The 22,788-nt window shown below is 39.7% G+C and overlaps 1 protein-coding gene across 1 annotated transcript; it reads right to left on the reverse strand.

Annotated features, from left to right (window-relative positions):
* Positions 1-71: 71 nt before the first annotated feature.
* Positions 72-22,380, reverse strand: LOC136886073 (coiled-coil domain-containing protein 86). The gene is made up of 3 exons (XM_067158802.2): positions 22,092-22,380; positions 21,804-22,008; positions 72-225 (listed from the first exon to the last, which is right to left on the reverse strand). Exons 1-3 carry the CDS (start codon positions 22,244-22,246, stop codon positions 136-138), a joined length of 450 nt encoding a protein of 149 aa, XP_067014903.1. The 5' UTR covers positions 22,247-22,380; the 3' UTR covers positions 72-135.
* Between the last annotated feature and the right edge of the window lie 408 nt (positions 22,381-22,788).

Raw genomic sequence — 22,788 nt, forward strand, 5'->3', positions numbered from 1 at the left:
AAACTTAAATGAAATCATCATTATTATTGTTAGCTTCAGGGTAGGAGGAACGATCTGTAAAACAGCTACTCTAAACTTTACAAGAAATTTATTAATTTTATACAAAATATTTAACAACGGAATGGCGGCACCACATCACTTCTGAATCATCTTTGTTGTATCTCGCTTCTCTATTTTGCGTAAAGTATTCTTCTTCATTCTTTTGATTTTTGTAGTGTTTGTAATCTGAAATTGAAAAAGAAAAGGAATATAAACAAGCATTTCACTGATACATTCACCTTATCAAGAAAAGGACAGTTATATATTAGCTGGGATCATAGCTGGAATAAGATCTGTGGGTGGAGGATGTGAAGGTTGTTTGATAGGGCGAAACAACGGGATTATCAGCCAGACAGATGTATGCAATTAATGAAAGCAAGCTATTTCATAGTTTTACATAACTACTGATATTGCTACTGTAATAATGCAACTCCATTACAGTTTCCTCAATTGACTAAACTTATGCATATCTGGCAAACTTTGAAAACAAAAAATAAGGAGATTGTGGAAACATGACACTGTCAAACACTATAAAATATCAATACAAAAAACACTAAAAAATCTTTCACTGATTCAGTCAAATATATATATATATATTTCTTCACGACAGTAAAATATCAAACTTTGAATAAACACACCATGCTGTATCAAAACAATAACCAATACAATAAATTAAACTAACTTTTACATGGAAAGTAACACTGCTGTTGGTTCCATAACATGATCAAACACTTACAAGCATTTTTAAAAACAAAATCATAATAACAACTGTTCACAATAATTGAATTGATTGAGAAAGCACACATGTCCACTAGTTTTGAGAGAGTGGAAAAAACTGCCAACTGCTTCTAATGTTTGGAATTTGTGTCTGGTTTTTATAGTAATTTATTAGATCTACTGTAATAATTCTTATCATTTGTGTCGGTGCAACGTAAAGCAACTAGCAAAAAAAATCTCATAATTTTTGAAAAAGTGTGATATGAGAACTGAAAGGTACTGGACATATGTGATTTTTCAAATAAATAAATAAATAAATAAATAAATAAATAAATAAATAAATAAATAAATAATAGAGCCGAACCTCAACTAGACCCACAATTAGGAGAGTACCAGGCAGGATTTAGAAAAGGACGCTCTTGTACAGAACAGATACTCAATCTGCAATCAGTATTACATCAAGCAAAAATGGCCGGTAAGAAATACGTTGTCATTTTCGTCGACTTTACAAAGGCGTATGACTCGGTAGACAGACCTACTCTTATGAAGATTTTGCAGGAACTAGGACTTGATGAGAAGACCCATAACCTAATCAAACAGACTTTAAGCAACACCAGGTCACGAGTAAAGTTCAGAGGAGTCATATCAGAAAGTTTTGAAATTAAATCAGGAGTGAGACAGGGAGATGGTCTGTCCCCTCTCCTCTTTAACTGTGCCTTGGAGAAAGTAATAAGAGAGTGGCGAAAGGAGTTAGCTAGAATGGAGATTCCAAGTGGCATTTATTTGGGACATAAGCGCAATGAGCTCAATGTTGACTGTCTGGCGTATGCCGATGATCTGGCCCTGATATCTAATTCAATAGAAACTTCAGTGAAACAACTAAATGTTCTCAGACAACAAGCAGCAAAGGTTGGGCTACATGTGTCTCTCGAAAAAACACAATTCATCACGAACATCGGTGAATCTCCTTGTACGTTGCATCTGGAACAGGGAGAGATCAGGAAAACCAATAGGTTTAAGTACTTGGGAGAATGGTTGGAATCCAATCTCTCTGAAGGAACAGCTTTGTCAACTCGAGTTAACAGGCTTGAAATGGCCTACCAACTGACCAAGAATACGTATAATAAAAAGTGTCTCTCTCGTAATACTAAGATGAAGCACTACCAGACAGTCATCCGCCCTGAAGCCTTATACGCTTCAGAATGTCTAACATTCAACAGGAAGGGACTCATGGAAAAACTTGAAATCCAGGAAAGAAAGATAATGAGGAAGATACTGGGGCCAGTCAAGGAAGGGGACAGTTATAAAAGACGGCCTAACCAAGAGCTCTACAAGTACTGTGAAAGAATAACGAATGTAGCAAGGAAGAGACGCCTAGCATTCTATGGGCACGTCTACAGGATGCATCCTACCAGGTTGACCAACCAGATTCTCAGCTACTGGCAAAATAGGAAGACCAAGTCACCATGGTTGATGGAAGTGAATAAAGATCTACAGGAACTGGGAATAACAGAAGGAATCTTAAAGGATCGTACAGCACTCAGGAAGATGCTTAAACATAAGAAGTTCCAGGACAGATTATCAACAAAGAAGACTGGCGCCCTTTGGACAAAGGAGAGGAAGGAGCAACACAGCCTGAGGATGCGCAACTACTGGGCAAACATCAAAGCCCATTCCAAAATGCAATAGTTGAATGTCGTGGTCCTTAGCTGGCCTATACGAAACAAGAAGAAGAAATAAATAAATAAATAAATAAACACTTGTTGGCTAAAAACATTTTAAAAAATTAGGTTATTTAATGCTTAACTACATTTAAGCACACTATATATCACACTTTAATTAAGTTTCCCTTCATATAACAACATTTTCCAACATTGTCAGTCTTAACAATATCACTTATTACAGGTACTCAGGGATATCCTTCCTATTAATAACTGCAAGAGAATGTCTTGTCATGCCTGTTATTCAAGTTCCTCAGATATGTTTTGTTTAGCAACAGTAGGCCAGGAGAAAATTATCAAGATCCCAGTAAAACCCTAATAATGAGGGAGACATGTATCCTTTCTCTCTGAATGACTGGAACACACATAATTTTAATATATATGCATTACACTTATTTTGTCCGAAAATGGACATGTGTGGTTTCTCAAATAATCGATTCAAATTGAAGCTGATCAAGCCACATCAATCAACTTCCTGAACACCACAAACACGACCATGGCAAACAAAAACATGATGCAATGCAAGGGCGAAAAAGAATGCCAGACTTGAGTACCACAATATTCACTCATTTTAAAGTTGCCAGTGAGAACAGGGCTTCCAGCAACACTGCAGCTAATAAAAGACACATTTTTGACTGGTCATAGTGACCCATAAGAGAAGGGTTTTCAACATACATAGTGACAAATAAGAAAAGAACCTTTAGCCAGTGAAGGAAAATTCTGAAATTGTGAGATTTTCAAAACATATATCAAGTTCTTATGAAATGGCATATGGCTTTTAGTGCCGGGAGTATCCGAGGACATGTTTGGCTCACAAGGTGCAGGTCTTTTGATTGAACGGCCGTAGCCTCTGAATGGTGAGGGGGAGTTTCATCATGAGTGAGGACATATTTACTATCCAAGATTAAAGTGCAACAACAGTGTAAATATGTATCTACCAGATGAACAGTATGCCTTCAAATAAATAACCTCACTGATTTTATTCCTGGTAAGCATGATTGGATTGTTGGTGAGTTTATCAGATAATTTAAACCCAAATAACCACGAGCCACAGCTTATCCACCTTAACTCTGTATTATATTGGAACTACACATGATATAGGCTTTTGGGCTTACGCTGTGTCAAGGAAATAAGGTGGAATTCTTTACGTTTCACCTTTCTTGTGGACAGTCTAGATTTTCTTCTGATGACGCAGAGCACAGTTCTCTGCGAAACGTAAAGAATTCCAAAAGCCTATGTCATGTTTATAAGCATGGGCCGTGAAAGCATCAATGGCAACATATACTGGAACTGTGTCTAAAGCACCTCTTAACCCTTTGCAGTCCAATTTTCTGTCAGGTTCCAACAGTCTGGTCCAAATAAATTTAGCACATTTTTACCTTCTCTGATTTAACTCGGAACTTTTATTAGTAACGACTGTACCAGGAGGTACACCTCAACTTCGCATTTTCAAAATAAGCGCCTTAATTAACTTCTCCATCGACCAAAATGTGAAATGACTTTGATCAGAAGATGTCACTATTGAAACATTAAGTAATTTTGTTATTGTGAAGTTTCCTAAACTGATTGGATTTCTATTGGTTTTGTTTTTGCTGTACATCAAGAAGTTTGGACATTTTTCCACCGATGTCACTACCAAAAAATTATAGTAATGCACTCTGGTGCAAGGTACAGGAAGTTGTTATTGAAATAAATTTTGTGTTTATAGGTTTTCTCAACTTTCAATTGTTTTCTTTTTTTAATTCTAGGTTTGCTACAATTCTGTCTCATTCTGCCAGTTTTGAATCTGGCCAATGAAAATTTTCTGTAATTAATTTTCAGCCTATCACAGACTTCTTGTTCGTTTTTGAGTGTAACTTTTGGGTTCAGCCAATAAAAATGAGAGGGTGTGTCCGGATTAGCCCAGAATGCTCTCGAACCTTCCCTGAGGGTATATAAGTTGCGGCTTTTCAAGTTTCCTTGTCTCTTTTCGTCGTCTTTCTGAGTGTGTGTATTAAGGCAGGAGGCAGGACGCCTCATTCTTCGGCAGGCAGTACATCAGCCAGGTAATGGCCACCTAAATTCTCTTTACTGTAGCTACCTCCGCAGGCTTATCTGAGGGGAAGGTCCGAATTTTTAACTATGTAACAAAACTTTCTAAAATGTAAATTTTCTTTTGGCTAATGTAAAACTTCATAAAGTCTTTAACTGTAAATCGGGGATAGAGAGTGAGTTACCCTCTCGAGCTTCCCTTCATCTTGGTTTGAGGTGACTACGATTTTGTAACTGTTTTCTTACTGTAATGTATTAAATTTATTTCCATGCGAGTCACCTCAGTAGCTGGGACTAGCCCCTGTTTCACCGGGCCCAGAACCCTGTCAGTGTTTTAATATTTCATTATCTAGGAGCGCAAGTGTATGCCTCCATTCGGTTTTTGTTTCGGGCCAATCATTTAACCTGTTCTTTTTCTGCAAAGGTCCAGTAGGTTGGGTACTAGATACCCCTGTGTAAAACTATTTCCATTTGTAAATCGTGCCTTGTGAGGCCAGAGAGTGTCAGATTTTGATGTAATGTTGCCTTGAGTGGGCTGTAAAAAATCGAGAGCATGTAAGCTCTTTTTGAAGTCGAAAGCGACTTTCAACCTATTAGGTCGTGTTACGTACATTTTACCGTCTTACTAATAAACAATGTATAACTTTTATACAAGGTTTATACACCGTTTACGCGAAATTCGTTACTAATAAACCGTGTATAAGCCTCCTATGTATACATCTGTTATAGTTATTCACTGAATTGCTTATACAGTCCAGGACCCTTGTATAAGCGTTGTATAGCAGCGTGTAGCGGATAAAAAGAAACGAGTGAGCAGTTTATTTTCGTAGTATTTATTGTCGACAGTAATATAATCGTTGTAAAATATTCGACTTATCCATTTAACATTGAACACACGTTGAAAGAATGACGATAACGTTGATGATCTTCACGATATTTTAAACATAGAAGACATACGGTACCGTACACCATTCAGAGGTTATGGAAGCTAGACATCTTCGTCAAGTAAAACACTTTAAAGAGACGGAATGACAATGAATAACTATAAAAGAAATGATGGTTGGGCGTATTTTTGTGTAAAAATGTGTTACAGCTTAATAGACCTTTGATATTGCGAGTTTATTATACACTATCTGCCCCTACAAAGATCTTTCTTAATTGAGTAGGTACCTACCGTATACAATGGGACATATTCCTCGAGATAAAAAGTGGCATAACTTGAAAACCATACGTAATATGATTTCCATACTTTGTAGTTGAATACGTAGAAATGTGATGTATAAATGCCTAATAGAAACTTTTTTGATCTAACCTTTCGTTTAGCTACAAAACAGGTTTTTCCTTTCTCCTGAAAAGTAAGGATTTTGGAATGTGTACCCTTTTCAACTCGCCGATTCAATTACAATTGCTCACGTTTTCCGAACTACCCCAGTTAGGAGCTTTTGATATTTTCTTAAGCTTTTCCATTTCTTTTTTATCGTCCATTACACAAGCAAGCTGAAGAAATGTTGATATCAATATAAGTCAATTTCCAGCTGTCTCACGGAATGACAATGAATAACTATAAAAGAAATTGTGGTTGGGCGTATGTTTGTGTATTAAGGTGTTACTGCTTAATAGACTTTAAATTGCGAGTTTATTATACATTATCTGCCTCTACAAAGATCTTAGATCTTTCTCAAATTTGAGTATAAAAAGGGACATATTCCTTGACATAAAAAGTGGTATAACTTGAAAACCGTACGTAATATGATTTCCATACTTTGTAGTTGAATACGTAGAAATGTGATGTATAAATGCCTAATAGAAACTTTTTTGATCTAACCTTTCGTTTAGCTACAAAACAGGTTTTCCTTTCTCCTGAAAAGTAAGGATTTTGGAATGTGTACCCTTTTCAACCCGCCGATTCAATTACAATTGCTTACGTTTTCCGTACTATCCCATTTAGGAGCTATTGATCTTTTCTTAAGCCATTCCATTTCTTTTTTTGGCATTCATTACACAAGCAAGCTGAAGAAATGTTGATATCAGGATAAGCGAATTTCCAGCTGTCTCACTTAGTGTTGCCACTGCCTTTTCGATATGCCGTGCTACTGTGCGACTTTCCGGAAAGTTTTGCTCGTAGATAACCAGCAGAAGCGATCATATAGGCGGTGAACGTGCGAAATACGTCAGTGAACTGCAGGAAGAGATTCCTTCTCCTTGGAACGAGTGTATACGTGCTGTGTAGTAATACAACGCGTATACCTCGTTTATTAGTAAGAAAAATGTAAAACGCTTATACAGGGTTTATTCACTGTATAACTAAACAAGAGTTAAACAACGGTATAAGGACTTTTTATTAGTAAGACCCTTAGTACGTGATGAAGAGATGTTAAGTACAGAACAAAAATGGCCAACTAGACACCAGTGGGATCCGAACCGCTAGATGGTAACAGCAAACTACTTGTTCTGACAGGGAGGCAGTCTGTAACTTATCTCACGCAGGACTTTTATTTTGTTTCCCTTCAGTCAGCTCTTGACTGGCGCGGGGTGGTGGAGGAAAGATAGGGTTACCGCCCGCACTCCTCTCTCCACACGGTCTAGACCACAGAGAGGCAAGCCTCCTGTGCTATTTGAGAGCGTAGTAATTCCCAGCATGAAGATGACAATGAAGTACCGGTACCCTATTGTTAAGTGTGTTTTTTTCTTTTGAATTAGTAGGCAATCCGTAAATTATTGGCTTTATTTGTGACAATTTAGACATGGATTGGTAGTTGTATAAAACAAGACTTACAGTACATCATCCGGTTGAAAATCGCATTGAAATAATGTGTGAACTGTCAAGTAGGCCCCTTCGGGAACTTAACGAGTCTTTTGAACTCGTTAAAATGTAAGCCGTTCTCATCTTGGACTTACGAAGAGGAATGTGAAGCCAAAAGGAAAGATGTATGCGTAACTTGGATATTAAGTATTCTGACGGTAAAGTAGCGAGAAAATTTCAATTTTCTTGGTATATACGATATTCGTGCTTAACAGCCTGGTCCGAAAGCAAGAAGTTTTTTTTTGTTGGTATTTGCCTTACGTCGCACCGATACAGATAGGTCTTATGGCGACAATGGGACAGGAAAGTCTTTAAGAGTGGGAAGGAGGCGACCGTGGCCTTAATCAAGGTACAGCACCAGCATTTGCCTGGTGTGAAAATGGGAAACCACGGAAAAACCATCTTCAGGGCTGCCGAAAGTGGGGTTCGAAACCACTATCTCCCGCATGCAAGCTCACAGCTGCGCAAACCTAACCGCACAGCCAACTCTCCCGGTAAGAAGCTTTTTTGTTATACATGTGTTTTGTTTGGTGGTGAAAAGGAATGGACTTTAAATGGGGTAACTGATACCAAAAAAAAATTCTTAGAAAAGCGGAGAAGCATCAAAATTCAAATAAACATATTCAGTATGAAGAGAGATTCCGTTTACAGGGGCGCGGGAGGATGATAGAACATTCTTTATCTGAAGATGCACGATTTAAAGTCGTTAAACATAACGAAGCTGTGAAACAAAATAGGCTTGTTTTTGAGACACTTGTTGGCATTGTGTGTTTTCTTCAGAAACAGGATTTCGAGGTCATTCTGAAGGAAAAGACTCGATCAACAGGGGCAATAATCTAGACTTGTTAGATCTTCTTTCAAAACAGGAACAGTACATTCGAGATCATCTCCAGTCCACATCGGGCTTTAAAGGCACACCAAGCGAAATACAGAACGAATTGAGTCTGTAACTGCCATAATTCAAGATACATTCAAAGCAGATTTAGATTCTTGTGATTTCATTGGTATTCAGGCAGATGAGACCTTAGATGTATCAAACAGATCTCAAGTTAGTGTAATATTCCGGTTCTGCTCAAAACAGGGTCCCACAGAAATATTCATAGGCTTTTATGATGTTTCGATTGATAAGACTGCATCAGGCTTATCAGAATTAATTGTCGATATTCTGCGAAAGTGGGGAGTGATTGATAAAGTCGTATGTCAAACGTATAACGGGTGCTCCACAATGGCAGGAAGGCAATGGGGTTTTCAGCATTACGTTAAGAACGTTTGCCGAAGGGCAATATTTCTACACTGTTATGCCCACAAGATGCCTGTTGCCATTTCTTGATGGATGCAGTATTTTTGTATCCGTCTTTTGGCACAGGCCAAAGCAAAGTGTAGCTTCCACCAGAGTTCCAGTCTCATCCATGGCTGTCACAATATGGAAGCTGCTGGGGTAAGGGGGGTGCTGAGTAATGACATTTGGAGCACAACTAGTGTCTAAGTGTTATGAAAGGTGCTGCAGTAGCACCTTCTGGTCCAGTGAGGAAAGCAATGGCAAACTACCTCACTCCTCATCTTGCCTAGTACGCCTCATTTTGGTGCTGCCATTGGTTTTTGCAGTTTCCCTAAAACTGCATAGCCCCTGGGCTGATGACCTAACAGACAGACGGATGCCCACAAGTTAAACCTCGTCCTTCTCCGTTGCTCCAAAGCTTTAAAATCAGTCAGGCTCTTCATTCATAATCTGACAGCGTTTCATTTTTAGTAGATCCTCAAAAATAGCTCATCTTCTGGAATCCAAAGGATTCAAGACTTCCACAAGCATGCGCTACCTGTTGGAGCTTTCATTCGAGAGCAGTCCGCACAATAGGTACTTTCACACTATGATGATCTAAGACAGGTTTTTGAAGACATTGCAGAGAAGGCTGGGACCGTGAGTCGTACAATTCAGCTGTTGGGTTGCTTGTCATACTCAAGAAGGCCCAATTCATTTATTTACTCTTTCTCTATAGAGAAATTTTATTTATACAGACCATATCTTTGCTCTACTGCAACATAAAAGCACATCTGGTGTAATTCTGAGCAATACTGAAATTAGAAAAACCACTGGTATCCTCAAGGATATGCAATCAGAAAATTCAATGTCCTCTTGCGTTGTAAAATGTCGCAAAATAAATAACGAGATAAATGTAGATGACAGGACATTGCAAATGCTCAAAATGTTAACATATGAAGTTCTTGACACCTTAATTATGCAAATGGAAATACGGTTTGGCGATATCCAGTTTGTTGGTTTGTTGGATCCTGCTCAGTTCATAGTTTACAAAGAGAGCTTTCCTGCTATTAAACTGAACAGTCATGAATATTTAACCCATTTTTAACAGGGAAAGATTGGAAAATGAATCAATTAATATTGAAATGAAATGTCGTATGGCTTTTAGTGCCGGGATATCCCCAGAACGGGTTCGGCTCGCCAGGTGCAGGTCTTTCTATTTGACGCCAGTAGGCGACCTGCGCGTCGTGATGGGGATGAAATGATGATGAAGACAATACATACACCCAGCCCCCGGGCCATTGGAATTAACCAATTAAGGTTAAAATCCCCGACCCGGCCGGGAATCGAACCCGGGACCCTCTGAACAGAAGGCCAGTACGCTGACCGTTCAGCCAACGAGTCGGACAATTAATATTTATTCCAATATAGAAAAACATTTGTCTCCTCAAAAACTTTTGAATTATATTGTCCTCAATGACCTCGAACAAGTGTATGTGGAAGTGTCAAATTGATTCGTTTAATATTAACATTTCCTGTGACAACGGCTTCCTCTGAAAGGAGTACGAGCACTCTGAAGAGGACAAAAACATACTTGCGTAATTCAACGAACAATGAAAGACTCAGCAGTCTTAGTACCATTTATATCGAAAAAATGCTTTGCGAAGGAACTGATGAGTGATCAAGTACTAAAGGACCATGTGATTGACCATTTTGCAACCAAGAAAACTCAACGTTTGGAACTACTCTACAAAAAACTTTAAGGTGAGATTTCCTGCCTACCCATTAACTAACTAATAGCTTCGCCACTGCCCATTGGGGGGGCATTTAGGCATCTTCAAAACTCGGGAATAAATTTGAGAATTACTTATGGCCTCTAAATCTTGCTTGCTCAGTAAGCCCAGCATGTCCACTAAGCTAGGTCTATTGTCATCTCAACAAGCATCTCGCCCCATGGAACGTCTATATATAGACGTTGGACCTTTCCCACAATCTAAGGGGAACGCAAATAAATTTATTCTGGTGTGTGTAGATGGTTTCACTAAATTTTCCTGGTTATTCCCGACTAAGTTGGCTATTGCTCAGTCTACTATTTCTTGTTTGAATACTATTATTATTATTTATTTTCCTTAAATTGTACATGTACAATTTAAGGGTGGTAGATGGAGAAAGGGCACGCCCCACATACACCGAAGTGCCTCCATCTCCACATGTGTACATAAACTCTACTGAATATTTACATATAAACTTATGTAGACAATTTTAAATTTACATATTTACACTCCAAACACTGTACCCTTAGATTAATAATTATCTTGATTTATCCTGAAAATATTAGGGTAAGAAGACCCAGCCATTTATACTCTCACTCATACCCCTGTATACACACTCATTCACAACCACTCCCACACGCGCACGCATACACATTCGCCCACGTGTACCTGTACTTGCACCCATCCTTCTTGCAATTCTAATTTATACAAGTTATACACATCGCATAAGGGTTTCTATTAACATATAAATTTTCTTTACTTCGCGGAGGAAGTGAGGAAGAGGAAGCAGCTTTTCCTCAGATGGTAGAAGGTTCCAGGTACGAGCAGCCCTTGCGGAAAACCCATTTAAATATGAGGTTGTTCTAGCGAAGGGAGGGACAAGAGTAACTCCTTGGCCTCTTTTAACAGAGCGGTAATTGAGTTGCAGGCGGTGGAGAGGGGAGAGGTGTGTGTTATCTGTCAGGGATTTCCTAAGGAAGGCTACGTCTATTTGTGTACATAACGAGTTCACTGGTGGCAATGACCTGGCTGTGTTTGTTAATTAAACGTTCTGCTCGTCGCTGGATACCCTCTAGTTTCCTCATATTTTCCGTTGTCGTTGGATGCCAGGAAGGAAGGCCATATAGTAGTATGGGCCGCGCTAGGGAAATATAAGCCATTCGTAGGGCTTTACTTCTTCCTCCCGAGAGACATCTACGGACGAAACCTAGCTCTCTGTATGCCTTACACCTCACTTCCTCCACATGTTTATTCCATTTCAGATTGTCCGTAATGTGAATACCGAGCAGTCTGAAGGAGTTAGAAGTCGGCAGTTGGATTCCACATAGAGTAGGTTGGTTCTGGAGTGGTTGTTTAGCTCTGCTTAGTCTTATATATTTACACTTCTTAATATTTATATACATTCTATTTACCTCACACCACAGAGCTAAACTATCCAGATTCAATTGGAATTTTACAATATCATCACTGTTTTTCATGGCTCTGTAAATTACTGTGTCATCGGCATACTGCGCCATGGTCGAATTTACACAATCCGGTAACTCGAGAGCATAAATCGTGTACAGGAGGGGCCCTATCACACTGCCCTGAATTACTCCAGAAGTAATTGTGGTTTGGTCTGATTTGACTCCTCCGTACACAACACATTGCGTTCGACCCACCAAAAATGACCTCAACCATGACAGCAGTTTACCCTGAATGCCGTAGTTGCTAAGTTTTAACAGAAGTCTTTGATGTGACACCTGGTCAAAAGCTTTGCTCCAGTCCAGAGTCACACAGTCTATTTGTAAGATATCAGTCTGCTCCAAAGAGAACTGCCAGTCATCAATGACTTTTGTTAAAAGTGTTGTGCAGGATTTTCCCAGAATGAAGCTGTGCTGGTTTGAGTTCAGCAGGTTTCTCTCCTTGAAAAAATCCAACATACATTTAGAAACTAGACGTTCCATACATTTACAGACCCCTGATGTTATAGAAACTGGGCGGTAATCGTCTAAGTTTTCCTTACCCCCATCTTTGAAAACCGGCACTATATTGGCTTCTTTCCACTCCACAGGTACAGACCGGTATTAATGGAATAGTTAAAGAGAGGGCGCCAAGGCGACTGCACAATTCTTGAGAATTCTTGCTGGCACTCGGTCCGGCCCGGTCTCGGCATGAGGTCTTGTTTTCAGAAGGCTCTCCTTTACTTCATTTGTTGAGAAATACAGGTTGGTTAGAGGGAAGAGAGGGGTAGATGTTGTCCTTGAATACAGCATGTTCTCTTCCTCAGTAGGGACGGAGAAATTACTTTTAAATTTCCTGTTGAAGGTGTCTGCAATTTCTTGTGGTATAGAGACTGCCATACCATTATGTTTAAATACAGATGGAGCTCTGTTGCAACCTTTACTTCTGAGAAAAGCCCAGAGTTCCTTGGAGTTGGTGTTGAGCCTGTGGATGTAAGAATCATAGGAATCTCTGATAGATTGCTTAGCCATGTTCCTAGCCAGCCTGTATTTCTCCCACTCACAATCGTTTGAATTTCTTTTCCATTTCTGGTACAGGCGGTCCCTTCTTCGAATTTCTCGCACTATCTCCTTGGTAATCCATGGGGATTTCCATCTGCTGGTTATATTTACTATTGGTGTGGTTTCTTCTATGCATTGAAAGAAAATTTTCTTCCAGTCATTCCATATCTTGTTTATGTAAGTACTGCCAGTGAAATCTGAGGTGAGGACGGGGAGGCGGTTGAATAGTAAAGTGGATAGATCATTCCAGTTTGTTATGGAAAAATTATAAGCTGTTCTGGTATGGAGTTTGGGGGATGGTTTTATGTGGGTCAGTGTTGCGAGAATTGCCTGATGGTCACAGAATCCAGGAATAGTATTAAGAGATTGGACGGACTGTGGTATGTTGCTTAGGAAAAGATCAAGGGTTGAGCGTGTTGTTTGTGTAATACGTGTGGCTTTGAACATTAATTGATGAAGGAAGAAATCATTGAAAGCGGAAAGGAATTTATTGGCGAGGGGTTATTTGGAACAGGTGCAGCATTTCTGGACCACGTAATTTCTAGTTTGAAATCACCGACAATATAAATGGCATCGTAATTTTGTTGTACATGTTGCACACGCTCGAGAGAGAGGATTAGTTCATCATTAGTTTCCGGCGATGACTTAGGGGCGCGATAAATTGATCCAATAAGGAATTTGTGTTTGTTGCACGTCACTTCCACCCACAGTGCTTCGGTTGTTGTCTCCAGGTGATGAACTTGAGTTGGATGACATGCTGGCTTGGCTGCAATTAGAACTCCCTCTGCAGAGCGGTGGGATTGGTCCTTACGGAACAATATCAACGAGTCAGGAAACACTTCTGAGTCATTAATTTTGCTGGATAACCACGTCTCATTGACACATACGATGGTCGGGTCAAGGCTTTCAAGCGATGCGTGGATATTTTGTAACCGTCCAGGTCACATAATACTGCGCGCATTGAAGGCACAAAGTGATATTTTTTATTTTCATAGGTACATTTAGAATTATTTACTAAGTCACTGGGCGTATCACTGGTAACTGTAAAGAACGAGCCTGATAACGGCTGCATTTAACACTTCCAGCATAACCATGTACGGGAACCGTTCTTTATTTTTCTGAATTCAGACACTGAGACTTTTGCGCAGGTTCTATGGCCTTTTAGCGAGTAATTATTACAGTGGACAAATAATTGGTTCCTCGTACCACTATTTCTGCAAATTGTGCACTGTTGTGGACCCGGGTTTAGTTCGATGTCCCCACTTAAGGCAAGTACCAAGCACGGCAGTGGCTGGTTATCTATAGGCAGTCTGACTCTTTTGGTCCTGGCCAATATATAGTTTCTGATAATGCCAAAGCATTTACGTCCAACTTGTTCTGTAAATTCTTTTTTGACCTGCCTATATCACATGTAACTACTTCAGCTTATTACCCTCAACCATCTCTGGCTGAGCGGGTCAATCGAAATCTTAGATCTGCTCCAATTGTGTTTCATCATGAAGATCATTCCAGGTGGGATACGTCCCTGCATTGGTTGGCCTTTGCTTTAAATTTGGCGGTTCACGAGTCCCAAAAGTTTACTCCAGCTTCTCTTATGTTTAAATTTGTTCAATCAATCATACTGATCTGCATTTAGGGCAGTCGGCCAGGTGGCAGATTCCCTATCTGTTGCACCCTAGCCTTTTCCTAAATGATTTCAAAGAAATTGGAAATTTATTGAACATCTCCCTTGGTAAGTTATTCCAATCCCTAACTCCCCTTCCTATAAATGAATATTTGCCCCAGTTTGTCCTCTTGAATTCCAACTTTATCTTCATATTGTGATCTTTCCTACTTTTATAGACGCCATTCAAACCTATTCGTCTACTAATGTCATTCCACGCCATCTCTCCGCTGACAGCTCAGAACATACCACTTAGTCGAGCAGCTCCTCTTCTTTCTCTCAATTCTTCCCAACCCAAACATTGCAACATTTTTGTAACGCTACTCTTTTGTCGGAAATCACCCAGAACACAAATCGAGCTGCTTTTCTTTGGATTTTTTCCAGTTCTTGAATCAGGTAATCCTGGTGAGGGTCCCATACACTGGAACCATACTCTAGTTGGGGTCTTACCAGAGACTTATATGCACTCTCCTTTACATCCTTACTACAACCCCTAAACACCCTCATAACCATGTGCAGAGATCTGTACCCTTTATTTACAATCCCATTTATGTGATTACCCCAGTGAAGATCTTTCCTTATATTAACACCTAGATACTTACAATGATCCCCAAAAGGAACTTTCACCCCATCAACGCAGTAATTAAAACTGAGAGGACTTTTCCTATTTGTGAAACTCACAACCTGACTTTTAGCCCCGTTTATCAACATACCATTGCCTGCTGTCCATCTCACAACATTTTCGAGGTCACGTTGCAGTTGCTCACAATCTTGTAACTTATTTATCACTCTATAGAGAATAACATCATCCGCAAAAAGCCTTACCTTCCTAACACGCTGCTCTCTAACCTTTGGTCACATAATGATATATTACCAGAAACAATAGATCCTGATAATCTTACAGATCTATGGAAGAAAGCTAAACATAATCTTAAGTTTTCCCATGAAAAGGTTAGGGAAAGATATGATCGTGGACGGAGGCTCACCAATTTAAAAGTCAGAGACCAAGTCATGGTAAGAAATTTCGTTCCAGAGGGCAAGCTTGCCCCCAGATTCCATGGACCGTGTTTCATTCTTGATTTTCTAACACCAGTTACCTTATTGGTCAGTAACCCAGCCACAGAGAGGATCTTTAGGGTTCTCTCTCAGGTAAAACCTGTGTAATTTCATTGGTATTTACTTTAGCCATTAAAATTTGGCAGAAGTCGAAGGTTATATTTCTTTTTAAAATTATGGTAACAATAGATTTAAGGCCTTCTGCCCTGCTGGATGTATTACCCGATATGTACGATCTTCCCCTCTGATTTCTCCTGTCGTCAATTCCCTGCTGGCTATTACCAAGCCCCTGTCTCCTGCATTCACGCTTTATTGACACACACTCACCATCAACGCCGCCCGCACTTCTGCCTCACAGCAATAAAGATAGTACACTCCAAGCTTCTCTGTCGCCTAGATCTTACTGTTTCAGTACCCCCTCAGCCATCAGCCGCCGTGCTCCACCATCTAGCGAGAGATACCAGAGTGGAGAATAGGCCCACTTCGCTCCAGTGACGTCTCCTTCTCGACGGCGCACCGGAGTCCATCCCTCCGGCAAGGACTGAGGTGCGGTAACCCAACCACCAACCCATCTGGGGCCTGATCATGTACATCTAATCTGCGGCGACCATCACCACGACTACCCCTCTCATAGTAGCGGGAGAAGTGTATCTGAAGGTACTTGGGGTCCGGGCAACCTCACCTGAGTATCGGCAGCGGCGGCAGGTCTTGCTGTCAAACGTAATCACCATGTAATTAACTTCTCCACTCGCAAGAAGGCTTCAATCTGGAATCAACATCTATATCATATGATGGTCAGACATGCATCAATTTTTTGGTAATGAGACAGTCTCTCATACTGCATTGGCACTGCCGGTGCAATTGGCCTCCACAGCGTGCACTAGCCCTGCGTCTTGGTGGGTGTGCAATTTACCAACTGATGAGCCCAACTTAGCACAATGGGGCAAAACGCTGGCAGCCAGGAATGAGTTAGCTGGAAAATTTATAATGTCCAATAACGGACCACTTATATTGGTTTTATAAATTTACTCATTCGGAACAAATATTTCAGGTTCCCTATGGGAATCAACATCTATATCATAAGTTAAGGCAAGCAAACAAAAGCACAGGTCTTGTTCTTTTCAAGAAAATCTTGAAGTGCCGACGCGGTTAGATAAAGGTGATGGTGGATCAAGATTATCTGTCTAGTTTAGTGTTGGAAAACCTAAGATTTCTGACTGGAAGAAAAATCATTTTAAAATCGAGCAGTTTTGTACAGCATTGTCAGCATATATCCTTAAAACCCACCAAACATCAAAAGTGTCCAAATTGGACAATCTTGATGAAGTGCTTCATTTATGGTTGTCACAGGAGAGGCAAAAAGTACTCTGTTATATGGACCTCTTGTTCAAGAAAAGGCTCTTCAATTAAATAAATTATTGAATGGAGATGTTTCATTCACTGCCAGTACTGGGTGATACGATTGATGGAAGAAAAGGCATGGAATACGTTAGTTAACAATAACAGGAGAACAGTAATCAAGTGATCATGCCACTACATAAGATTACATCACTGAATTTAATCACCGCAAGAAGTGAATATAACACCGACGAAACGAGTTTAAATTTCAAGGCACTTCCCAGTGAAAGCCTTGCGTCTGCAGAGGAATCTCATGCACCTGGGTTTAAGATAAGTAAGGAACGTGTTACGGTATTAGCATATAGTAATGTAGCAGGAACAAATAAACTGCCCCTAATGGTTATCGGCAAATTAGCAAAACCACGGGCATTCAAAAACTGCAACAAGAATACTCTTCCAGTTTACTACAGCAATCAAAGAAAGGCATGGATAGATGCATAATTTTTCAAGGAATGTTTAGAAGAACAGTTTGTTCCCTCAGCAACAAGTTTTAGTGCAAAAAGTGGTTTGCCTTCTCAGGCATTGCTCTTAATTGACAATGCTCCATCGCACCCAGCAGTAAGTGAATTAACTTGAAGCAAAATAAGAGCAATTTTCTTGCCTCCTAATGTTACGTCGATATTGCAGCCAATGGACCAGGGTGTTCTGCAAAATGCAAATTTTTTTGTATAAACAGAAACTTCTCAGGTACATGATTGAGAATGACAGTTCACTTACTATTCTTCAAAAACTGCAGAACGTGGATATTAAGGTTGTGGTTTACTGGGCAGCAGACACATGGGAGGGTATCAGTGAACACTTCACGTGGAAAACGTGGAAGAAATTGTGGCAGAGTCTCACATTCATCAAGAGTCCAGTGGAAGCATCTGCATCTGTCACATTTCCTTGAACTCGTCCAACAAATTCCTGGGTGTGAGGAATCTAATGAAAATGACGTTAGCAAGTGGATGGAAGCTGACTGTCATCAATTCTAAACAAACCAAGAAATTGTAGCTGTGGTGATACCTGCAATCTATTCTGATGAAGTTAGGTATAAATGACTTATTTACGCTTAACTATAGTTTCAGAGTAGCCTACTCACGCATGTCAAAAATAAAATCACGAAAATTAATTACGCTCACAACCAAAAATGTGACCCATTTCACAAGGGTTAATATACTGGGTGTGCGCAATTAAATTAACAGTGGTCAGCGTGGTACAGCATGGACTGTAATGATCGTAGGATTCAGAAATTTCATAAATATGCTAAGCTATGCACTCGCAAATTATGCCACAAAAATGATTAGTTCCATGTCTTGCTACCAGGCAAAATTTGGCGCTGTACGGAGTCAGAACGTGCAATATTCCGTAACTCTGACATCAGAGTATTCTTTTAGTGGAATTGCATTTTGTCAGTTCCTTGGTGATGAGTGTTGATACCTTATGTTAAGTGAATGTTCATTTGACACTTAAAAAATTGAACTTTTCCATGTGATCATAGCTGTGTCACTTCTCCGGTCAACAGTTCACAAGATTCTGCGGTGCATTTTACACTGGTATCCCTACAAACTTCATACTGTTCACAAAGTGAAACACCAAAATGTTCCACAATGCCGCAACTTTGACATCGGTTTTTGGTGCGCATGAAATGGAAAACATGTGGCCGGGGAATAGTCTGTAAACTGATGAGGTGCAATTTTACACTGGAGGGACGGAGTGAATACACAGAACTGTCACATACGGGGTTTGACTCCTCCACACATTGTGTAGGAACAACCATTACACTCAGCTTATGCAATTGTTTGGTGTTGTTTCACATGCTCCTTATTCTTGATTTGTTTTTCTTTGAGGAGATGACCCCTCGTGGGCCTGTTATGTGTACAGTGACATCTGCACGTTATAGGAACCTCCTTGTGCAACAGCTGATTCCAGCTTTGCAAGAACGCAACTGTGACCACACAGTTATTATGCAATTATTTTCATGCAAGATGAGGCAACACCAAATGTCACTCGCCAGGTGAAAGATATGCTGCAAGAAACCTTCAGTTAACAATCACATCAAGACGAGGCATTTTCCAGATGCGTGGCCTTCATGATCCCCCAAACTAAATCCATACGACTTCTGGTTGTGGGGGTATTTGAAAGATCATGTCTATCAGGGGCATATCCAATCTCTGCCTAACCTAAATGCTTGTACACAACCACATGTCGCTTTGATTTAACATGATATGCTGCGGGCAACTGTCAACCATGCCTAGAGAGGGTCGATGAATTACAGCCTGTTACTTTGTCACCGATATATCAGGTACACTGTCACGGAAGTATCTGTGACAAAATATCATTTAAGTTGTGTACTTGGATCATGTTCACAGGGCTATGTTATCCGCTGTAGCTTAAGGTCTATATCCATTTTTCATTTACCAGTTACCTACAGCAATATTCATCATAATTTATTCACTCCAGCAAGTCGGGTGCAGTTGTGTACGAGCCGCCTCCAGTTTGTCTTATCCATCCACAGATGCTGTTCATATATGCGACACCAGTTCACATCTCTAATTTCAAGGTCCTTCAATATCCGTTTTTCCCCAAACATCACGAGGTCTTCCTCTTGGTCTCTTCCCAGGAACATTGTGGTCAAAGTAATGTTCGAGGAGTCCTGTGAGGGTCCATTCCTTTCATGTGACCATACCATTGCAATCTCTTCACTTCTAGTCTCCAGCAAGCTTCTTTCCAATCCAAGCTGTTGCCAGATATCCACATTCCTTATTTTATCCATTTTTGTTTTTTGTAGACAAGAACGGAGGAACTTCATTTCTGTTTCCTGAAGATGACTCTTTGTTGGTCCAGTAAGTGTTGCTGTTTCTAGGCCATACGTCAATATAGGTACTAGATATATTTTGTACAAGCTGATCTTGGAAACTAACAGAAATGTTCATCCCAAAGAATTTGACGTACAGCGTGATAGAATTTGGAGGCTTTCTGTATTCTGCTGCTAATCTCTTGCTGTATGGTATTGTCTGATGACAGAATACTACCTAAAGACTGGAAGTTATCTACAATATTCATCTCATCTCCAATTCTTAGATGAACAGTTGGAGAGTTTCTACCCCCATCACCAAGCCAACTGTCTTCGTTTTGCTGATTTTGAGACCTTGAGACCTAAGGTTGTAAAAGCTTCACGCCAGAGATCTAGTCTAGTTTGTATTTCCGCTTTTGTCTCACCCCATACCATTATATCATCAGCAAAAAAATTGGCGATATTAAAGGTGTTAAATAATACATTCTATCATAGTGTATTTATGAGCACAGTAGAGAGAACACCTGTCTAGCAACTCTATATGTCAATAGCTAGTTCATGTTTCATACGTAGCGCAAGTCAAACAAATTAGTCCTCAGTTGGCAAATGAGGCATGTTTGAATACATCATATTTTTTCGAGAAGTACTTGTCCGATTTTCAAAATAATCACGGTGCTGAATTTGTAATGTTTGTAGATTTAAGGCTACGTGTACAAAATAGTGTAGTACCGTTTAAAAAAAGCGAAGTTAGTACCATGAGCCCATAAAATATTAAAGGTCATGGCACGGTAGCTCTTTGGTACAACTACTGAAAGTGAAAACAAAATGTCAATATCCTTAACCGTTTAAGAGCTATTTGAGGTGGACAACTTTACTGAATAGCCCTGTATATGGGAGGAATCTTTGTATTAAGTCCATAAACGTATTATTTTTAGTCTTTTTATTTTTAAACCTACATTAAGTATCATACTGTAGATAACTGGTATCCCGGCGACACAACACAGGTAATCACATTCCGCTTGTTAATTTATTGTGCATTATGTTAACAACCTTTTCCCTATGCATAACTTCAAATTATAAATGTGAATATTATTTTTCCCACTTCTAATGTCCCGAATCATCCGAAAAATACTACCCAACTTTGTCATCATATCAACTAGAAGTATTTCCATACTGGCCACCCGCGACCAGAGAGCGAGCGTGCCGATAATCATATGCTCGTGCTTCCTGTGACTGCATCACAGATACACCCGTCACCAATATTCTGAAATATCATTTAAGCTCATCTCTAATCATGTCCTGTTACAGAGGCAGCATGTTACTGCGTTGGGAGGCCATAATGAACAGTGCTTGCAATCATAAATCCTAATAAGCCAGAAGCACCCTTATCATGTGTTTGATCTTTCCTGCCTTCTTTCTGCGAACTTCCCACTGTTTACGGTGCCACAATGATGGCAAGACCTAGAAATAATAATTTTTCTGGCATAATTTGGAGTGCATTGCCTGGTTAGGATATGTTCAAAATTTCAGGCTCCTACAATCATCGTAATACTAATGTCAATTTCCTTTCTAGAAAATAGCTAAAATTCACAATTCTGTTCAGTTTATCTTTCACATGTTATCCACTATGCCACTTTTAAATGTACTGTTACACACAGTACTCTACTGGATGCTTCACAGCTAAATTTATGATGCGTTCCCGTGTATCACTGCTCAGGAAATTATCATTTATTGCTCAGGCAAACGTGTTGTTTGGAAAGATGGATTGTGACAACCTTAACGTTCTAGCAGACAATTTTTTCATTCTAAAACAACAAGCTTAGTGACCACAAGTACGGTACTGTGACAAGTTGACGATCTTGAATTCACACCATGGGATGATGAGGGAGAAGAGGCAGCATCTAACAAAAGGATCTTCTGCTAAACAACATAATCTCCACCAAACCACACGATTAATGGATAAGGACATTACGAGAATCAAAAAGGAGTCTTGTTCCAAATCAGAACAATTCAGGAAACAGTTGAGAGGTTACTACCAAAAGGGTTATGGTAAAATGGTACATACCACTTGAACTATTTCAGATTTTCTACGATTTTCTTCTTGACGCTTGAGATTTTCTCGTCTCCGCTGGCGCTGCTCTTCTCTCAGTCTTTCACGTTCTTCTTTTCTTACACGGGATAATTCTTTTGCAAGTTTCAGCTGTTGTTTGAGCACCTGTTTCTGTTTGTAGGACAGTCTAATGCCGCGAGATTTAATCAATGACGACGCCCTAAGATAAAGAGATACAGATGTTAGCACCAACTGTCAACGAAAAACTATTATATAACAATAAATGAACGTAGAAACACTAACCTCGATTTTTGTGACTTCCAAATTCTTCCCGACTTCGGACGACCTTTGGGAATGTTAAGTTTATCCTCATCTTCAGAAGCATCGCTAGCGTCAGTCTTTCCACTTGGTACGCTAATCCTCTTTTCAACAGATGCAGTACTTTTACCTATCTTCATTTCCACTTTAGCACTCTACTCTAACTCTACTGTACTCTACAAAGTAACAACTCGAATAAACCGACGAGAACGTGTGGATGTGGTTGTCAACAAGCACGTGAAGTACTTCTTCTTCTTCTGCTTTCTATAAAGTTCCCTACAGTACCTAACCCGTTGTGAGTGGTTAACTCCTGTATCGATCGTTAAATATGGTACAGACTAGTCCTGGTGTATAGTGACGTACTAAGGAAGATACATAAGTTGGGAATTCTATTTTGTGCAGTGATAAGTGGTTTTTTTTTTAATTGACGATAGAATCTAAGCCGTAATGTGTCGGCGGGAGTATATTGCGTAAAGAGAGGTTAACTCGTGTATCGATCGTTAAATATGGTAGAAACTAGTCTCGGTGTAAAGTGACGTACTAAGGAAGAGATATAAGTTGGGAATTCTATTTTGTGCAGCGATAATTGCTTTTAAAAAAAAAATTGACGGTTGAATCTAAGCCGTTATGATCGTGGTTATATGTCGGCGGAAGTATATTGTCTAAGGATGTCAAGTTATAA

The sequence above is a fragment of the Anabrus simplex genome, chromosome X (genome assembly GCF_040414725.1).
Source record: "Anabrus simplex isolate iqAnaSimp1 chromosome X, ASM4041472v1, whole genome shotgun sequence".
Taxonomy (NCBI): domain Eukaryota; kingdom Metazoa; phylum Arthropoda; class Insecta; order Orthoptera; family Tettigoniidae; genus Anabrus; species Anabrus simplex.